The sequence below is a fragment of the Corylus avellana genome, chromosome ca8 (genome assembly GCF_901000735.1).
Source record: "Corylus avellana chromosome ca8, CavTom2PMs-1.0".
Classification (NCBI taxonomy): Eukaryota; Viridiplantae; Streptophyta; class Magnoliopsida; order Fagales; family Betulaceae; genus Corylus; species Corylus avellana.
In genome coordinates, this window is record NC_081548.1 from 20,422,775 (window position 1) to 20,441,546 (window position 18,772).

The 18,772-nt window shown below is 35.1% G+C and overlaps 3 protein-coding genes across 4 annotated transcripts; all 3 read right to left on the reverse strand.

Moving 5' to 3' along the window:
* Positions 1 to 3,802: 3,802 nt before the first annotated feature.
* Positions 3,803 to 7,696, reverse strand: LOC132189745 (serine/threonine-protein kinase SAPK2). Of its 2 annotated transcripts, XM_059604526.1 has the most exons (9): positions 7,146 to 7,696; positions 6,946 to 7,020; positions 6,162 to 6,263; positions 5,912 to 5,965; positions 5,708 to 5,800; positions 5,536 to 5,628; positions 5,342 to 5,446; positions 5,099 to 5,197; positions 3,803 to 4,376 (listed from the first exon to the last, which is right to left on the reverse strand). In XM_059604526.1, exons 1-9 carry the CDS (start codon positions 7,263 to 7,265, stop codon positions 4,104 to 4,106), a joined length of 1,014 nt encoding a protein of 337 aa, XP_059460509.1. In that variant the 5' UTR covers positions 7,266 to 7,696; the 3' UTR covers positions 3,803 to 4,103. The 2 variants fall into 2 exon arrangements, with proteins under 2 accessions (XP_059460509.1, XP_059460510.1); XM_059604527.1 differs by lacking the exon at positions 7,146 to 7,696 and having other exon boundaries at positions 5,708 to 5,817; positions 6,142 to 6,263.
* A 643-nt stretch (positions 7,697 to 8,339) lies between these two features.
* On the reverse strand, positions 8,340 to 10,571 carry LOC132190592 (plant cysteine oxidase 1-like). The gene is made up of 5 exons (XM_059605628.1): positions 10,353 to 10,571; positions 10,108 to 10,256; positions 9,806 to 9,950; positions 8,956 to 9,159; positions 8,340 to 8,853 (listed from the first exon to the last, which is right to left on the reverse strand). Exons 1-5 carry the CDS (start codon positions 10,474 to 10,476, stop codon positions 8,753 to 8,755), a joined length of 723 nt encoding a protein of 240 aa, XP_059461611.1. The 5' UTR covers positions 10,477 to 10,571; the 3' UTR covers positions 8,340 to 8,752.
* A 3,733-nt stretch (positions 10,572 to 14,304) lies between these two features.
* Positions 14,305 to 16,388, reverse strand: LOC132189366 (14-3-3-like protein). The gene is made up of 4 exons (XM_059604080.1): positions 15,687 to 16,388; positions 15,077 to 15,199; positions 14,720 to 14,836; positions 14,305 to 14,609 (listed from the first exon to the last, which is right to left on the reverse strand). The coding sequence occupies exons 1-4, from the start codon at positions 16,170 to 16,172 to the stop codon at positions 14,553 to 14,555; spliced, it is 783 nt and encodes a 260-aa protein (XP_059460063.1). The 5' UTR covers positions 16,173 to 16,388; the 3' UTR covers positions 14,305 to 14,552.
* Between the last annotated feature and the right edge of the window lie 2,384 nt (positions 16,389 to 18,772).

The window sequence follows — 18,772 nt, forward strand, 5'->3', positions numbered from 1 at the left end:
TATTTTAATTTTAATTTTTTTTTTCTGGGACCAATGTGGCCAATGCCCAAGGCCCCAAACCATTACAAATGGAGTCCAACTGAAGCTTATTAGATGGGCCAAGCCCAACGAACGGATTATCCCTCAGTTGAGCACTATCAAGCCCAGTGGGAATTTTGGTTTCAGTAGTAATACATATTATATTTTCTCTCTTCTAATTTTTTGGATAATGCTAATATCATAATGACTTTCTTATCTAAAAAGGTAATACAAATACAGAAAATCTGAATTGTGGATATGAATTCTTTTCTAAAAAGGTTGGATTCCACATTTCCTGTTGGCTTTGAGGTCGTAGAATGTTTTATTTCTATTAAATGGCAAGAATGCCCACATACTGTACGTTTTTATTAATAAGGCGCTATATTTTTTCATGCTTGTTTTTATTTGAGTAAAGTTCATATACTCCTTAAACTATCACTTAATTGACAACGTTCACCCAAACTTTCAATTGTGACAATGTTCTCTCCAAACTACCGAAACATTGTTAGTGTTCCCCAGTGACGAAACTACCCTTAGTAAAATGAAAACAAAAAATACTAAAACTTTTAAGAAAAAAAAAAAATCATTTTTTATAAGAACAAAATTAAAAAATTTCAATTTTTTTTTTTAACAAAAAAAAAAAAATTGAAAATTTTGTTTTTGTTTTTGTTTTTATTTTTATTTTATAATTTTTTTTTAAATAAAAATTTCCTTTAAAAAAATGAAAATTTTTTGTTTTAAAAAATAAAATTTTTTCGTTTTAAAAATAAAAATTTAAAATCATTTTTTTAAAATTAAAATTTCCATTTAAAAAAAATTAAAATTTTTTGTTTAAAAGTTTTTTTAAAAATATTAATTAACTAATTAATTATTTTTTTCTCTCGAATTTATAGGTGTATTTTTGTTGTATTGGAAATATATAGGAACATTTTTATCTTTTTGCTATTCTTGGGGTGGACATTGACAATGTTTTGGTAGTTTGGGGGGAACGGAGCCATAGCTTGGGATAGGTAGGGGCCAAAGGCCAAAAATTTTAGTGGGTATGGGCCAATAGGGAAAAAAAAAAATTACCTTATAATTTTTTTTTTTACCATATAAATATTTTCTTTCCTTTGATTGGGGGGCCATGCCCTACACCAGCCAGCCCCCAGTTCCGTCCATTTTTTAGGAGAACATTGTCATGATTAAAAAATTAGAAGAACATTGTCAATTTGGTGGTAGTTTGAGGGGTATGTGGACTTTACACTTTTTGTTTTAGTTGGATATTCTAACGGTGATAGAAGAAAAGTTGGACTCTGAGATTTTTGTTATGATTATTTTTTAATACTACTTTTTGGGTTTGATTATGACCATTTGTAAAATTAGTGTACAAAAGTGATGAATTATTTTATTAAAAAAAAATGAAAATGAACATAAAATCTGTATATAAAAGTGATAAACTATTATCGCACAAAAAATTGAAAAATGAATAGATTTTATTTGGTTATAAATAAAAAAAATAAAGAAACTAGATTAAATAGTATAGACAATTTATGTACTAAGAAATGAAAGAAAATCACGGTTTACATATAGTTTTCTTCCATGTCATTTTTAGTTTAATTTCCAAATAATTTTGTATCAAATAGCCTTATGCATTTTAAGAGGATAAAAAAAAAATGCTTAGGAGCAAACCAAATATATGAGACTCATATTCCTTAGAATTCTATCATATTCCTAATAATTTCAAATCGTAAAAATAGTCATATTCTTAAGGCAATTGTCAAGGTCAATTGAGATGCTGCAGTAGACATACATAATAAAAATATGGGTATAGGAGTGATTGTACGTGATTCTATGGGAGAGGTGTTGGCTATCTTGCAATTTCCAAAAGGTAATATTATTGACCCAGTTGTAGCTAAATATGTTGTTGCTTTACGGGCAATTATTTTTGCTAAAGAGATGGGGTGGAATAAGGTGGAGCTAGAAGGAGATACGTTACAAATAGTGCAGGCTTTACAGAAAGAGGGGCAAAATTGGTGTCGCTATAGTCAAGTAATTGACGATGCTCGAATTGTGTTGCAATCTCTTATACAAAGTAGAGTCTCTCATGTTCGACGAGAAGTGAACGAAGCAGCTCATAGGCTTGCAAAGAGTGCACTCACAATTATGAAATAAGTTATTCATATAGAAGAAGCCCCTTAATATGCTTTTGATATTGTAATGGCTGAACATATTGTTCAAAGTATTCATCAAATGATTGAACGGTTTTTTTTTTTAAAAAAAAAAATTCAGATATTTATAAGAATATAAATACCCAAAAAAAATGTTAGATTCTACCAACCAAACACCTTCAAAGACAGACCCGTGTAGAGATCAAAGATTTTTTTTTTCTACGCAATAATGTTGTGGATGTCTACTATGATCATTTCGATGGATGGGTTTGGTTTTAAATGTGGTGAATGATAGTGACAAAATCGCCTTCAAAAATGATATTTAATTGTCCTTTTATGCTTGCTTCTGAGGCCAAATGGGGCACTTCTAAGGGTCTAGGCATTGCTGTATCTTTCAAAAATGGTCCCAAAAATTATAATGAGGGTGTCATCATCTTCTCTTCTCTGATCATTGGATCAAATTTATTATTTTTTTTGAGGAAATTGTTAGGGACAGGAGATCACGTGTCATGATATGAGTGTGTGCTAACAATCGCGGTGTTTTCTATATATTTTGTTAATTCAATTTACTAGTTTGAAATTGAAAAATATTATTTTATATTTTATAATTTTTCTTTCAATATATTCAGCTGACATGACATGTCGATAAATAATATCAATAGCATTTAGAGCCGAATATGTGTTTGGTTAATGATGTGCTTTTAAGTCATGGTGATGGGAGTCCATGGTTAAGATATTATAAACAACTTGAGAGTAGTGACAGCTCATGAAAAGGTGTTTAGATTTTTGTCTTTTGAGTTGCATATAAGAGATATGGCATGTCTTTCTCCAACCCCATCCACCAACCATGGATGCTAACAAACAGCCGTTTATGGCCCCTCCACGTGGAATCCCAAAATTGAGTTTTGAAAAAGGCTAAAAAACTTTGCGCAAATTATTTTGGGGACCTTGGATTTATTTTGGGGACCTTGGATTTACTCGCGATAGATTATTCTAGCAAAAGTCAAGAATTTTAAGTGAAACAAAGAAGATCTATTTTACTGTTAAGATTTTGATTTTATTGCATCTAATGGTATATATGGTAACCAATTATTTAAAAATTTGTGAGAAGCTTTTGCTCGAATTTGGAGCCAGGATAAGGAACAGATAAAAAAAATGGCCAGAGCAGAACATAAATGTTAATATATCAACTCACTGATTCAAACCGAGTCTAACAAGAAACATGATCCTCTCAATTTTAAATGAACTAAAAAATATTTAATTAGATATATTTGAAAGGTATTATTGTCTTTTCACTTTTTGAAGATCTTAGTTCGTCTAACGAGTGCTTGTTTTTCAATAATAAGCGCAAAACAGTTCAACAAACCTGACTTTAAGCCCTCAAAGTCAATCATATTTTCAACTATGAAGTTGGATTAGGTAGATGACTCTGAAAGCTCCACCCTGTTCTAAAAACAGCACCAACCGGCAAAAAGTGTTCTAGTTTCCACTGGTGCAGCTACAACAACAATTGAACTTCGTATCAACAAAAAAGTTAAGCATGTCTTGATTCTAGAACTTTCTCTTTAGGAATTCTCAATTAGAAAACTAATTATATTAATAATAAAAAATGCAAGCTGGTATAAAAGCATATCTGGAGTGTCTGAATCATGCTCATACATCTCAACACGTATGGGATGAGGCCACCATTATAAAATTTCTCAAATCATTCAATGATATATCATTCCCCATAAAACAAAAGGATCTTTCAACGTCATTGCAACAAAGAAACAAAACTTAACAGAACATATTTTTATGAGAAAACTATGATGAAAAGCAAGTAATACAAGAGGTACATGAAGGGAATTTATCTGCCCAAATGGCAAAACAGAGGATACAACAGGGAACAGTGGAAACAATACCTCTGAAAGGCATAAATTATATTTACACTTCCACTCATAGTGGGCACACAAAATCACCACTCGTTTCTATATCTTCAAGATCTGCATCATCCAAGTCATCAAGATCCATGCTGCCTCCAAGGATAAGCCCACCACCTTTGGGGACCTCAAGAGTTTTCCTTGCCTCTTGGATAATCGATAATACTTCCTCAATGTTCTGGGATGGGTTATTTACATCATTGCTCTGCCAGCTTCCTCCTTCCATCAGTTCTACAGGCAAGTTCTTTAAGAACCATGGGTGATTTTTAATTTCTGGGATCGTTATTCTCTGCAAAGGGACAAGTACAGACCATGAAGAAAATGTTAAATCATCATTCATCACAAAAGCTTAAGTTAATAGAAAATGGCAAATTTAATTATTTAATTACTACTTTAACGCTTCCCCTCATGTGTGGGACCAAACAACATGCGGAATTTTAATTGAAAATGGGGAATAAACCATAGAATCAAGATTCGAACTCAAGACCCCAGCTCCAATACTATGTAAAATTAGCATTCATCCTAAAAGCTTAATATGATAAGAAATGGTAAATTTAATCATTTAATTAAAAAACCCAAAATAGATACATAAATTAGCAGGAGATGAGGTCGGGCTTACCATCCATCAAGAATAAATAACTGATCTGGGTATGAATCGACAGTCTCACCACAAAATTATTAGGTAGAAATATACAAAACTTCAACATTCATAAAAGACCATAAGGGGAGTGGTAGCCATTGAAACTTGAACATTCACAGACACTATAGATAAGAAAATCCCTGAACTTAGAAAGAATGTGCCATGTCTGCTTAGTGCTTTCATGAACAGGGTAACAACAATATTTGGGTATGAGGAATGTAGTCAGACCGTGATAAATCGATTCCGAGAGTTCAGATATTATGATCAAATTTAGTCAAATATAATAAAGATAGGCTATCTGGTGGGTAAACCAAACCCTCTAGTAGCATTTGAGGAACAACATTTCAACACCAAATTGAAACCTCATTTACCTTTTCAGGGTTAGCCACAAATATCCGAGATAGAAGATGTCTACATTCCATGGAAATTCGGACGTAATCAGGAACTGCGTAGTGGACACTAAGTATCCGCTGCCAGAAGCCATAACATTCAAAATTAGGACTCCAAAACAGAAAAGAGAACCTCCACATTTGCACTATCTTTATCATAGTTGGGGTAGAAAAATAAGACGGGTGAAGGGTGGGAGATCAAAAAGTTTATACTACACTACTTACCCCAATTGTTTTTCTGAAGTTTCTTGGATCATCAGGATCTTCAAAGGGATAAGCCCCAACTAGCATCACAAATAAGGTGACACCACAGGACCAAACATCTGCAATCTATAGTTTATAAGGATTAGCTTTAGATAATAGGTGTCGAGCAAATAAAAAAGAAAGATGAAATTCCATGAATAAGGAAAAATTATCACCTTTCCATCATATTCTTTCTTAGACAGGACCTCAGGTGCAATGTACGCTGGTGTCCCTACAGTAGACTTTGGTTGTGAATGCAACACAGATGACTACAATATGAGGTAAAATGTATTAGTAATCAAAGTCTAATGGACATAAGCACCTGATGTGGTTGGTGAACGTGTTTACCTTTGAATACCCAAAATCACATATTTTAACCCGGGGTGCTGTGCTGCCATCTAAGAGCGTATTTTCAAGTTTAAGATCTCTATGACAGATTTGCTGCAACACATGAATTTCTTTATGATACCCACTGTCAAATATCATAGATAAAGAAATAACAATTTGCATTGAAAGGTTACAATAACTCACAAAGAAGGGTTAACGTTTTACCATAGAATGACAGTAACTGACCCCTGATATCAGTTGCTGAAAGAAAAACCTTGCCTGATACAAACAAACAAATAAAAAAGAAAGAAAGATACATTAGGAGTAATATTCAAACAAATTCTATTATGATTATTATGTACAATAGCTTCTAAAAATAAGATGGGACTTATTTCAAACGTAAATTCATATTATATTGGAATGATTGGATCCTCATGGAACACCCAAAAAACCACCTATTTTTTTCATAGAATACCTCATCCTCACTAAATCTACCAGCATTGCATATCCTCTCAAAGAGTTCACCTCCAGCAGCATATTCCATTACTATTGCTAAATGCGTTGGTGTTAGCAGGACCTGCAACAATCAGCACTGTAAGCTCTTCAAATATCACCATTATCCAGAAATGACCAAAATAAAGACTCCCCCTCCCCCCAAGAAAAATTTTCTGGTCCTGTTAATCTACTGTGCTTGTTGGCAATTTTTTTTTTTTTTTTTTGGGTGGTAAGAAACAACTAAAATAATTCTTACTAATTAAAGCATAAAATGCTCCAAACAGGATAATTTGCACCTTCCTCCTACACCCAACAAACATTCTGATGAAACTTCGTCTAGGTTCCAGGCGCATTATCCACAAACATAATTCTCAAGTCCTAACCCCACATCTCAGTCCGGACAGGGAGACAAAAGCAGCAGCTTGTTTGATTATTGCTATTTATCATCTCATATTTCCTTTTAAATATTATCTTCAAGTATGTTGCAAGCTTCATTTATAACATAAGCACTCCAAATTTCTAGCTTAATTCAAAATGCTTATACAATTTTCACACAGAGACTTATCCTATAAAGAAATTGTTATAGAATATTGATTGATGGCTAGAAACAGAGAGCACGGAGAATAGTCTTGGAAGCAAGAACAAGTAATCAGATATTGAGAAACGCCAAGTTTTGTTCTTCAAGTAAAAAATGAACACCCAAAACTACAAAGACTATTCCCTATTACTACGTTCAGAGAATACTAACATAATAGATTAGATACCTCTTTGAATCTAACAATATTGGGATGCTTCAATGATCTATGGTTCATGATTTCCCTTTGCACGTGTTCATCAATCTGGAACATTGAGAAAGCCACTCAATCAACCAGAAAGAAAAAAAAACCCACACTAAAAAAAATAACTAAATCAATAAAAATATAAAAAACAAAGGAATGAAAAGGTCAAGGAGAAAGAAGCACACCTTCTGGCCTCTCTCAATAAACTTAACAGCAAAGAGTTCTCTGGTCAACTTATCCTTAACCAGCTTGGCTACCCCAAAATTCCCAGACCCTATAGCCTTCAAAATCTCATACCGCTCCATAGTTTCAAAAAAACTCCAAAAGAAGACCACCCAAAGCAATCTCTCTATCTTCACCCTACGCCTCCCCGTTTACTCGACGAACAGGAAACCCAGAGCACCGATATGTTAACTTATCACAAGCTTCTTCGGGTGTTGCTCGTGGGTTCTCATCATTTAAGTCTTTTAACACAAAACAAATCCCACAGATTGACTGCAGTGAACGATGAAGAGACAGTGAGAGAAAAAGATGGAGAGAGACAGAGACAGAGACAGAGATTTGACACGTGGAAAGTATGGTGGAGATCAGAAGGGAGAGGTCAGGCGGTGTGGGAGGGTAAAGAAAATTCTTTGCCCGAGACAGATAATAGATTGGCCACAGCCATGTTGACGACTGAGCATCATTGCTACATGCCAAAGTTGGCTGGCATGGACTTTGTGGAAGCCCCATTTATCTCCTGTAAAAAGGAAGCCATACCTCTTTTGTTTTCTTTTGAACTTTTTCCAAATTCGATGGTAAAAAGTTTTGACTCGATCTATTCTTCGCAAAATTTTAGCCGTTAATCCATCGTACATCCAATGGATCTATGAGGATCCTTAATGGTGAAGTTTTCCTTTCTGTGGGTCGGGCCCAAGTACTTGACTGAGTCGCATGCTGCACCTGCTCCTCTTACCAGATTTCAGTATTATATAATTTGCTAAATTTGGTATGAAATTTGATTAGCTGGGTTTTGTGTAAAATCCTATTCCTTCAAAGTCCACTGTATAAGTATATGCGATTTATCTAAAAAATTTAAGTAGATAAAAAATAAAAAATATAATTATTTAATTAATATTTTAATACCATTATTTAGTGTGAGTTCAAACTCTTCTTTCATAAGCGAGACTCAACATTACAATATTTAATTAAAATAAAAAATAAATTGATTGAGACAATATTCGTTCTGCTGAGCAAATGTGTTGTGTTATTTACGATTCAAAGGAGCTAGCCCATTGACATCATTTGGGACCAAAATGCTTGGAATGAAGTATATAATATGTATAACGTATCCCACGGTCCATCCAAATCATAGTCAAATTGCCACTTCCCTTATGGCAATGGTAGCTACAAGACCCGTCCATATTCCACAAAGAACCAACACTCATTGCTTCTCACCAAAATCTTTGGGGAAACCTACATAAATTAATTTGCTCCCTCATTTACAGACCAACGTGATTCCTGCATGACTATATATATATATATATATATATAGAGTAGACTTGGGTGGCCACCCTGTATTTACATTCACATATATGTATACCAATTAATTTTATATAGTAGACTTCTGTACAACTGAAGTGACAGTAAAAATTATAAGTTTTTTTCTTTTACGAGCTTTGATTCAATAGCTGATTTTTACTGTCACGTCATTCAGTTGTATAATAGTCATAAAAGAGTCTACTAAATAAACTTTCTAATATACCCTACACATATAATGGGCCTATTGCGTACTACGTCATGCCGGCCCAACTCAAGAAAGGTTATCTTGGGTGACAATTCGAGGCCCAAGGTAAGGTGCTCCAATAACAACGAGATCATCTGGGAGATCCTTTTCCTCGAGAATAGCATAGCCTGGGCCACAACGGACGGATGTGATTTAAAGGAAGCAATTAAACCCCACCCTTCAAAAGAAAATATTTTTACAAAAAGGAATTAAAGTGGATGGGTGATTACCAGGAAGAGAAGGGATAGGGAAGTCTGAGAAATAAGTGGAAGGCCTTCCAAGTTCTTCAGAGTAGGGTGGAGACAACACATCCAAGATAGCACAAGGAGTCAACGCAGCGAAAGAATGAATGTTGCCACCACTTCCTGGAAAGAGCACAGAAGCTTCACATGGCGCCTTCAAAATCCCATCTACCACACTGCCCGCCAATCCATCTGCACCCACCATTTTAGCAGGACATAACAATCATCATCAGCAGCAAACATGTGCCAAAATCATTGATCAACACACACATAAAAGTACGGCAAATTTGTATTCACATATCAGGTTCGGATCATATTAAAACATGAGTATAAGATTATATAAGTTAATCGTAATTTGATCAATTTAATTAAATGGGTCAAACTCCTCAATCCTAACCCATTAATTTTATATTGGGTTTATCGTACGTATCAGGTTTGTAGGTGGTGTCGAAAATTGCCAGTCTTGTGTGTCAGGTTCGGATTATGTAGATGCATGAGTATATATAAGTCAATCCTAATTAAATTGGTCAAACCTATTAACCATAACCTGCTAATTTTGTATCCGATTCGTAGTTCGTATAAAAAATTGTCAGCTCTGCGTACACAAAAAAAAAAAAAAAAAACCTAATTATGTTTCACATGGAAACTCATTGTTACCATCACGTATTTGTGGAACTTCTATGTGTTAGTTGCTATTATTTCTCGTTTACTCTATAAATTAGAGCATAAGAGTTCCACTAAAGTGTTCTAAAAGGGTAATTTCTTAAAATTAATTTGGAAGGCGGTGCCATGCATTTAGGTAGACATGAAAAAACAGAAAATCTTCATGGTTTCTTACATGTTTGGCAGCCAGAATTCACAACTTTCACCCAATCGTAAGCTTTGACATAAACAGAACCGTAGAGGAGTTTGCTCAAGACCGTCATCCGAGGGTGATCATGAAGAGGAAAGATCGCGCCTGCTGGGAAGCAAAACACGCCTATCTGCGACCATAAAACTAAATCACCTTACTACCTCGTACTGCTAACTGGCTGGCTTTGTTAAATTCAACAATATATATTGTGCTACTTTCATAATCTACGTACATAGCATATTGAAAGAAAGGAAAATTTAATAATAATTAAACATGTTTCCACTTACTGAGAAATTGTCGCATTCATGAATATGAATGTAAGTGATGTTACAGACGCCTTGCCCACGAATCAATCCCTCGACACTTGTTGGGCTTGATGGCGGAGATTCACAGAACCCAAATTCATCAATCCCAAGATCTATGGCTTTTGTTTTGTCTGCATACAGGCAGTCACGATTAAAAAAAAAACAAGGAAGATTTTTCTAATATAGTATATATGAGGATTTTATAATCGATGAAGGCGAATATATACCTAGGAGATTTCTCAGCCATTGAATTTGTTGGAAAGTTGGAAGCTCTTTCTGAGAAAATACAGCGTTACAGGCATCATATATCACTTGGATTTTGCTCCTCTCCATTGTGCAGACCATTTCCATGGCTTTTGTTTTTCTGGGTAGGACAATTAACTGGTTTTGTATGATTTTTATCCCCTTATCAGTGATGATGATGATGATGACTATATATAGCGAAAAAAGCGAGAAAACGGCTCAGCAAAAAGAAGTCAACGAAACCTGGGGCTTGCGTTGAGTTCCACATTACAGTGGGCTTCTTTTATCAAATAGGAATTTTTGTTACGGGGAGCCATAAATCAATCAATTTGTGCACACAATATTATTATCTGCCCTATGTTTAAAGGTAAAAGTAGGCTGTAGCCTGTAGGTAGAGAGAGAGTTGAAAGGTGAGTGCCATTTCCAGCCGGAGTTTGTCTCAGCTTTAAACACTTGGCATGTAATAATGATAATAAAAAAACACGTAATCAAATTGATAGCGTAACCAACGGATAGATTGACTCACTCGAGCTCCCCTTCTCTCTCTGTCCCGGTCCTTTTGATTTGATTCCAGCTAGAGCTAGTTGAATGCTGCCATCTCTTTTAGTACTTTTACCATGGATGGCATAGCTTGTTTCTTTTCTATTTGACTTCAGTTTTTTTTTTTTTTTTAATCACTAGACTTCAACAAGCAATAATGATCGTTGAGCGTATTTCGTGAATAAATTGAAATGAATAAAGTTATGACAATTATTAAAGTACATGTCACCATAAAGAAATTTATGTGGCACGAGAAGGATGGAAGGTGTTTGAAATTTATTTCATCTAAAAAATTATTTGTGAAATTATAATTAGAAATAATTTTTTTTTTTTTGTTGATGAATATAATTAGACATGATTCTTTTATTAATTATTTCTTGATGAGAGAAATGACTAAGAAAAAATTTTAATTGATGGTCCGTAACTTAGCTTGTAAATACGAAGTCTATATATTTCATCAATTTGAGCATAGGTTAGAAAACACTTCTTGCCAAAGTTCTTTGATTTACTTAAACAAATATGGTTGAAAGTAATTCTAAATTTTTTTACAATGTATTACAGCACACTATTATTTTGTGTGCTAACAACGATGTAATGTACCCTTTACCAGATAACCATGGCTTTCTGCTATTAAATCGGATTTGACTTTTTTAAGAACTTGAATTAGCACAGGTAGTTTGGAAAACCAATTATGAAATCCCAAAATGAAGCTTCACCCATCGGACTATGTTTGGCAAGTTGTTTTTCTTCTCTCTCAAAAATGTTAAATTCATTTTTTTTCACATTATCAAACAACTTTATTCACTTTTCTCTTACAAAAAATTCAAAATTTCTTTCACCTTTATATTACATCAATTAATTCATTTCTCATTTCTTTTCAAAACTCTTTACCAAACATATTGTGAGCATAGATCAACCATGGAAGAAAATATGGTGTGTCATCACATATCTGCCATGCAACGTGTTGTAAAGAGAGCGTTTTAAAAAGATAGAGAAAGGTCAGGCCATGAAGAAGAAAATGAAAGGTCTCACCCTTTCTTTATCTAAAACTTTCTCTCTACAACTCAAAGGCAGTGAGACCCCATATATAGATCTTCCATGGAATTGTATCACCAAAACAATGTCTTCCCACTCCACTCATTCCTCACAAAGATGCATTGACGGGAATTGAGAGCGGGTAAACATGGAAGAGGAAGAAGAAGGATGCAGCCTTTTATGCCATTAAGGAAAAGGGTGTTGGGTTGATGAAGTAAATTTTAAGATTCTGGCCGTTAGATTTAATTTTCAATGGGAGGCGAGTCAATCCCATGATATAAGGCATGATTACATTATTAATAAGTAAACTTAATTAGCTTCAAAGCTTTAGACTTATATCTAATTGATAATTTGGTACCAAAAATATCTTAAAACTCTTTGTAGTAAGCTGTTATCAAATTGATCATTCTGCCCAATTCCATACAAATTCTATTCTTCCTTTTTTTTTTATGAAGCCTTGATAAAAATTTCAATTTTATCCCTAATAAAAATTATAGAAATATCACATCATAAACGCGAAAAAGAAAGTCCAAGAAGAATATGTTGGCCACTCCTCTTTTAACTTATGACCCCACTCTAAAGGGAGTAGCTCAAGCCATCTCCTCACCCCCTTCCCGCCTAAATAGTGGGTGGCCATGGGTTGGGCCTTACAAAATTGGCCAGAAGGATCAAGTTGATAACGAAGCTTGCCATAGGGAGTTTAAGATAATTTTTATGCTCTAGGGATCAATTTGATATAAACCTAAATCTCAATGACTAGTTGCATAACTTTTCCTATTAATAATTATGAGATTGTACAATTAATTGCATGTCAAAGGGTTGAACAATAGGCCACAAATCAAAATCAGTCGGCCCAAGAATAATTTATTCCTTTTTTTTTTTTTTTTTTTAGGTTTTATTTGTTTCCCACTAAACCATTCAGACGATCACATAATGATAATACTTGGGTATGTTTGGAAACGGTTTCAAAAGTACTTTTTTTCTTTTTTTTCAAAACCAAAATCACATTTTTCTCAAAACATTTTAACAAACATTTCACTTTTTAAAACACAACAAATTTTCAGAAAAACAAAACACAAAACACATTTTAGAAAACTCTTCTCATAAGAATAGTTTGTGAAAGCAAGTGCTTAATTTGTCTGATGTGGGGCCCAACTTATTATTCATTAAAAGATTGAAAAAAGAGAGAGATGGCCACCCGACCATCCCCAAGCAATCACCTCAACCAAAAAACAGGCGGCCACACCGCCCACTATCTCCATTTTTTTAAATTCTAATTTTTATAAATAAGAAATCAAACTATTAAAGGAGTTGAAAATTATTTTTTTTAATTTTCTTAAAATAAGCATATTTAGTATTTATTTCTTTAAAACACAATACTTTTCAAACAATTTTTAGTAAACCCTGTAAAAAAAATATTTAAAAATAAATAAAAAAATTATAGTCCCCATCAAAAGCACTTTTCAATTTTATATCACATAAAAAAAAAATTAATCAAAAAACAAAATACTTTCTAAAAACTTTTTTAAATAAAAAAACAAATACTTTCTAAAGCCATTAAACTTACCTCCCGAGTTCTTTCTTTTTCTCTTCCTTCTTACAAAGTAACAAAACAGACTAGACTTCTTTCTCTTTCTCTTCCCTCTCCATCCCCTAGGCCTTATCGATCATCATAGAAATACGGATACATTGAATGCAAGAGACTATTGACGTTCAAAAGGTCTCTAACAATTATGAGCTGCATCAATCAGTTAATGACAATTACCAGATCACATGTCAAACTGTGTGGACCACCTAGGCAAACACAGATGCCAACTGTCGACACTAAGAAAGTCATACAAACCATGTTCTGACTGCGTGCATCTTTTTAGAAAAAGTGATTTTAAAATATCACCAAACCACGAGTCCTTGATGGGTTATGCCTCTTCTTTACAGGCAGAGTAATGGCTCACAAGCTTCAGCCTCCGACACTAATCTAAAGTTCATTGGATGCCCATCACGATTCAAACAAGATAGTTGGTTCCAACCAAAGTAATTATACAAGCCTAGAAGAATCTTTTGACAAATTGTAAGTGATAAACAAAATCTAACATCCAAAGCAAGAGTCACCAATGCTACGGACCCAAGGAGAGTGGACTGTACTAGTACTAGAGTGGGGATAACCATCAAGGACAAGCAGTAATGGACGAAATTGCAAGCAAAACCAATTAACTATGGCTCATGGGGGTAGACTGGAAGCAATCATCAAACATCCAACAAACATTTCAATGCACCTTCTGATCAGACTAACGCAAGACGTACCCATTTGGATGCATCAATCAACTTCCCTCAAGTAGAAAACTAAAAACATGAGGAAGCTAATGACAGAAAATATATCTTTTCAAATGCCCAATACAGAAAAAGCATCAATATCTTCAAGAAAATAAGGTGCATCCAGAAACACATGCAATTTGATGGACAAGCTAAAAGGACTCAGAATGGCCACCATTTGGTAACAATAAACAAGAATTCCTAAAAACTCAGAATAGCAGTGGAATTAGTAACAAGCACCTTCTCCCATCAAAAACACATAGAGGAGAGGTTCAACTCTAATCCATAGCCCAATGCGCTTAGTGCTGTTCGTCATCACGCTTGGGTGCTTCTTTGATCTCATCCGCACCATCATCCTACATCAAAGCCAGAAATAAATCAGAATCAAAATATAAGTAGATAAAAACAAGACTGAGGCAGTGGGGAAAAAAAAAAAGGTATAACCAAAAAGGATCAAGTTCCAAACCTGCATGTCGGAGCTCCAAAGAGTAAGGTTATCACGGAGAAGTTGCATGATCAAAGTGCTATCCTTGTATGACTCCTCGCCCAGGGTATCCAACTCAGCAATTGCTTCATCAAATGCCTGATTGGCACAGGAAATAGCAGTGATGGGTAACACATAGATTGATAGAGCATTCAAATTAATATATTGGTCAAAACAACACAAATCATAAGATCCGACAAAAGAGATCTTATCATAGATTTGATTCACTCGGAAACTAAACATAACGTTAGATAAGAGAATAATTCAATTCAATCAACAATAGAATTTTACATTTTCTAACTCACACATACACATACACATACAGTTCAGGTTCCCAACCTGTTTAGCAAGATTGCAAGCACGATCAGGGGAATTCAGAATCTCATAGTGAAACACAGAGAAGTTCAGAGCAAGTCCAAGCCGGATAGGATGGGTAGGAGCCAGCTCAGTGTTTGCGATATCCTGCAGACACAAAACGGATTTTAGGAGCTACATAACACAGAAAAATCAGTAGGAATGCGATAAGAATTGTAATCATCAAGGAACATAAAAATCAAGCACATAATCAAATTACAAATATATCATCAATAAAACCAAAAAAAGAAAACAATTCGCAAAATTCTGTGAACGAAACAAAATTTGTTACCAAATTAATTTAAAATAGTAAGTAAAATTTTCCATAACAACCGAGATAAAGAAAACGCATTCGCATAATCCACGCTCAGACATTCATTTGAAAAAGGGGGAAAAAATTGATATATCAAAATTTATCATAAACATAGTCAAATATCCAAACTAGGTGCCAAAGTAGATCGAAACACAGACAAAGATACCAGATCTGCACTTCAAGATCACGAACTATGTAATGAGAGACGCACAATATATTGGAAGACGAAAGAGAGAAACGGAAAAGCCTAACAAAAAAGCAACGACGAGGAAAAAGAGTGACCTGAGCGGCTTTGTAGGCAGTGAGGGTGCTCTCGGCGGCCTCCTTGCGGTCGGCTCCGGTCTTGAACTCGGCGAGGTACCTGTGGTAATCGCCCTTCATCTTGAGGTAGAAGACCTTGGAGTCGCCGGAGGAGGCGGAGGGGATGAGGCGCGTGTCGAGGAGCTTGAGGATACCGTCGCAGATGTTGGAGAGCTCCGACTCGATCTTGGACCGGTAGTCGCGGATCGTGGCCACGTGGTCCTCGTTGCCGCGGCTCTCCTCCTTCTGCTCGATTGAGGAGATGATGCGCCAGGAGGCTCTACGCGCTCCGATCACGTTCTTATAGGCCACCGAGAGCAGGTTCCGCTCCTCCACGCTCAGCTCCTCGCTCTCCACCGCGGCTGTAACCTTCTCCATGAACTCCACCATCTCCTCGTAGCGCTCGGCCTGCTCGGCCAGCTTCGCCATGTAGACGTTCTCCTCGCGAGCTGAGGGTGTCACCGCCATTTCTTGGTTCAATCACAGAAACAGAGAGATCAAAAGAGAGTGAGAGATGAGGAATTAGATGGTTAGATCTGAGTTGCGAGAGTTTTTATGCTAAATTGGGGGAGGGGACGGGTGGGTTTTCTTGGGGGTAGTGGGAACGATAATTGCGTTGGGAGGGGATGGATGTGGGCCGTTGGATCCACAGGACCAGGGAGGGAGGGGTTGATTGAGGGAAGAGGGGTGTCAGGGTGGTGTGGTTTCGTTTCGTTTTGTTTTTGTTATTTGGCAGCATCTTTGAATAAATCAAATCCATATGTAATACTGTTTAGAATATATATTATTAGAGGGAAAATTACAGATACTTCTCAAATTAATATTTATTAATTTGCAATTTGCAATCTCCTTTTGAATTAAAGATTGCATTAATATCTCTTCTAAATTATCAAAAATTTACCATTTACTTTTTTTGTCAGGCAAAAAGATAAAAATGCTTTTAATTTTTTTTTTAATAAAACAAAAATACTCCTAAAAATTCAAAAGAAAAAAAAAAATTGGAAAATTTTTATTATTATTTATTTAGGGTATTTTGTTATTTGTAAGACATTGTAAATTTTTTATAATTTGAAAAGAAGTCGCAAATTGAATTTTTTATTATTATTATTATTATTTTTTCGGATCAAAGCGGGAGAAGGGGAAAAGGGAAAAAATTGAATGTTAATTTGAGATAAATATGAATACATTTTCCATTATTATTTTAACAAAGATTGATAGGTTGGATTGATATGAATTATTAATGGTGTTAACTGGTGTACATCAGCCTATAAATATTTTTAAAAAATCAATAAAAAAAAAACTCTTTTGACCATCTATTTCACGTAAAACCATTTTCTTTCTTTTTCTTTCTCCAATCTATCTATCAAGTTAATTTTCCCTCTAATTCTGATTTGTTTAATAAGCATCCGCCTTTAGATTTTATATATTTTTTATATCTCTATTTTGAATTTTATTTGTTCGTTGACTCATGGGAAATCTCGCAATTCTTTTTTCTTTTTTTATCTCGGAAAAAAAGAAAAGAAAAGATGATGATGAGAAATGTGGGATTTTTAATGCAAGGCTACTTTTTTCCTTTTTTTTTTTTTCATATTGGGGTCCCGACAGGGCTGGTATGAATTGAAAAGTAGATAGTCATAGACCAATGGTAATGGGATTCAGGCCTTGTTGACCTTCGGATCAACCACCAAGGGAGGCCGATGGATCATTGAGCCGCCTTTGCAACAACACCTCGTGTAACCCCTGGGCGGCAGGAGAAGATGGTTGGTCTAGAGAAGGCCCAAACTGCTTCAAAAGTAAATGATAGTGTTCTATACCAGAGCATATTATTACCAACAAAAAGGAAATCAAATGGTAGGCTCACCAAACTCTATTATTATTATTATTATTTTTTGCTATTTTTGTGAGTTAAATCATTAAAAATCACAACAACAAAAAAATACTCTCCAGCAACCTCATCAAAATAGTATCTAGAGTATATTAAGATCTCGTTGGAATTAGCCCATATCCAATGTTCACTCAATTGGGCCCTGAGATTAGCCCAATGAGTGTAAAGCAGAAAGAACGGGTGTAGAGAATAATGGCCTTGCCATATCATCCCAACCACCCTAATATTCTCGGCGGAGGGCTAGGCAGCAGTTGCTACCATCAGAGGGCGAGAACCTAATTCTAGTATTCCCTTGTGCCCACGCGTTACCGGTAAACAAGCCTAAGCAACCATGAGGAGAGAATAAAAACTTCGAATAAATTGAAAGAAATCAACCAATTTGGGTATTCTCCTACACGTTATCACAATCACTTTAGCTAGACAGATATTCTACTTTTCATTCTTCAAAAGTTTTCTATCATGACTTAAGCTTCAAAAACTCTCCCCGCCGACATCTTCGTGCTTACTTCCTTCTTCCCTTGCAAGCATTATTGACCCAAGTTTCGGGTACATGCGTTTATGCATCTATTGATATGTGAATTTTTACTGTCAAGGCGCGTGGAGCCTACCACCTTCGGGTAAACGTAGGCAATTGGGACTTGTCCTACACTTCAAATAAACTGAAAGAAATCAACCAATTTAGGTATTCTCCTACACTTTATCACAATCACTTTAGCTAGATAGATATTCTACTTATCATTCTTCAAAAGTTTTTTATACTGACTTAAGCTTCAAAAACTCTCCCCGTCGACATCTTCGTGCTTACTTCCTTCTTCCCTTGCAAGCATTATTGACCTAAGTTTCGGGTACATGCGTTTATGCGTCTATTGACACATGAATTTTTGCTGTCAATGCGCATGGGGCCTACCGCCTTCGGGAACACGTAGGCAGTTGGGACTTGAATTTTCTATCGATGTTTTTTTGTTTTCGTTTTACTAAAATTATCATATTTACAAGCTGGGTTTGAAGAAAGGTTTTCCATTTTTCCTTGAATTCCCACCGCTAGAAATTTCATACCATAAAAACTATGAAGGCAGGTTTCCCTTGTCCCCACATTTGAGAACATAATCAACAGCCACGAGAGACCCTCACTATTAAATCCTTGTTAGAGATTACAGGTATATTCCTAAACAGCAAGAGCAAT

Excerpts from the sequence above, each read along its gene's own strand:
- LOC132190592 (XM_059605628.1), bottom strand. The coding sequence starts at position 10,476 with ATGGAAATGGTCTGCACAATGGAGAGGAGCAAAATCCAAGTGATATAT. Across the intron at positions 10,257-10,352 it reads ATGGCTGAGAAATCTCCTAG|ACAAAACAAAAGCCATAGAT; the intron begins GTATATATTCGC and ends GCCTGTATGCAG. Across the intron at positions 9,160-9,805 it reads GAATTCTGGCTGCCAAACAT|ATGGATTGGCGGGCAGTGTG; the intron begins GTAAGAAACCAT and ends TGGTGGGTGCAG.
- LOC132189745 (XM_059604526.1), bottom strand. The coding sequence starts at position 7,265 with ATGGAGCGGTATGAGATTTTGAAGGCTATAGGGTCTGGGAATTTTGGG. Across the intron at positions 5,966-6,161 it reads GTAGATTTAGTGAGGATGAG|GCAAGGTTTTTCTTTCAGCA; the intron begins GTATTCTATGAA and ends TGTTTGTATCAG. Across the intron at positions 5,447-5,535 it reads AGAAAGAATATGATGGAAAG|ATTGCAGATGTTTGGTCCTG; the intron begins GTGATAATTTTT and ends TATAAACTATAG.
- LOC132189366 (XM_059604080.1), bottom strand. The coding sequence starts at position 16,172 with ATGGCGGTGACACCCTCAGCTCGCGAGGAGAACGTCTACATGGCGAAG. Across the intron at positions 15,200-15,686 it reads CTGCCTACAAAGCCGCTCAG|GATATCGCAAACACTGAGCT; the intron begins GTCACTCTTTTT and ends TTGTGTCTGCAG. Across the intron at positions 14,837-15,076 it reads CTTGCAATCTTGCTAAACAG|GCATTTGATGAAGCAATTGC; the intron begins GTTGGGAACCTG and ends TGTGCCAATCAG.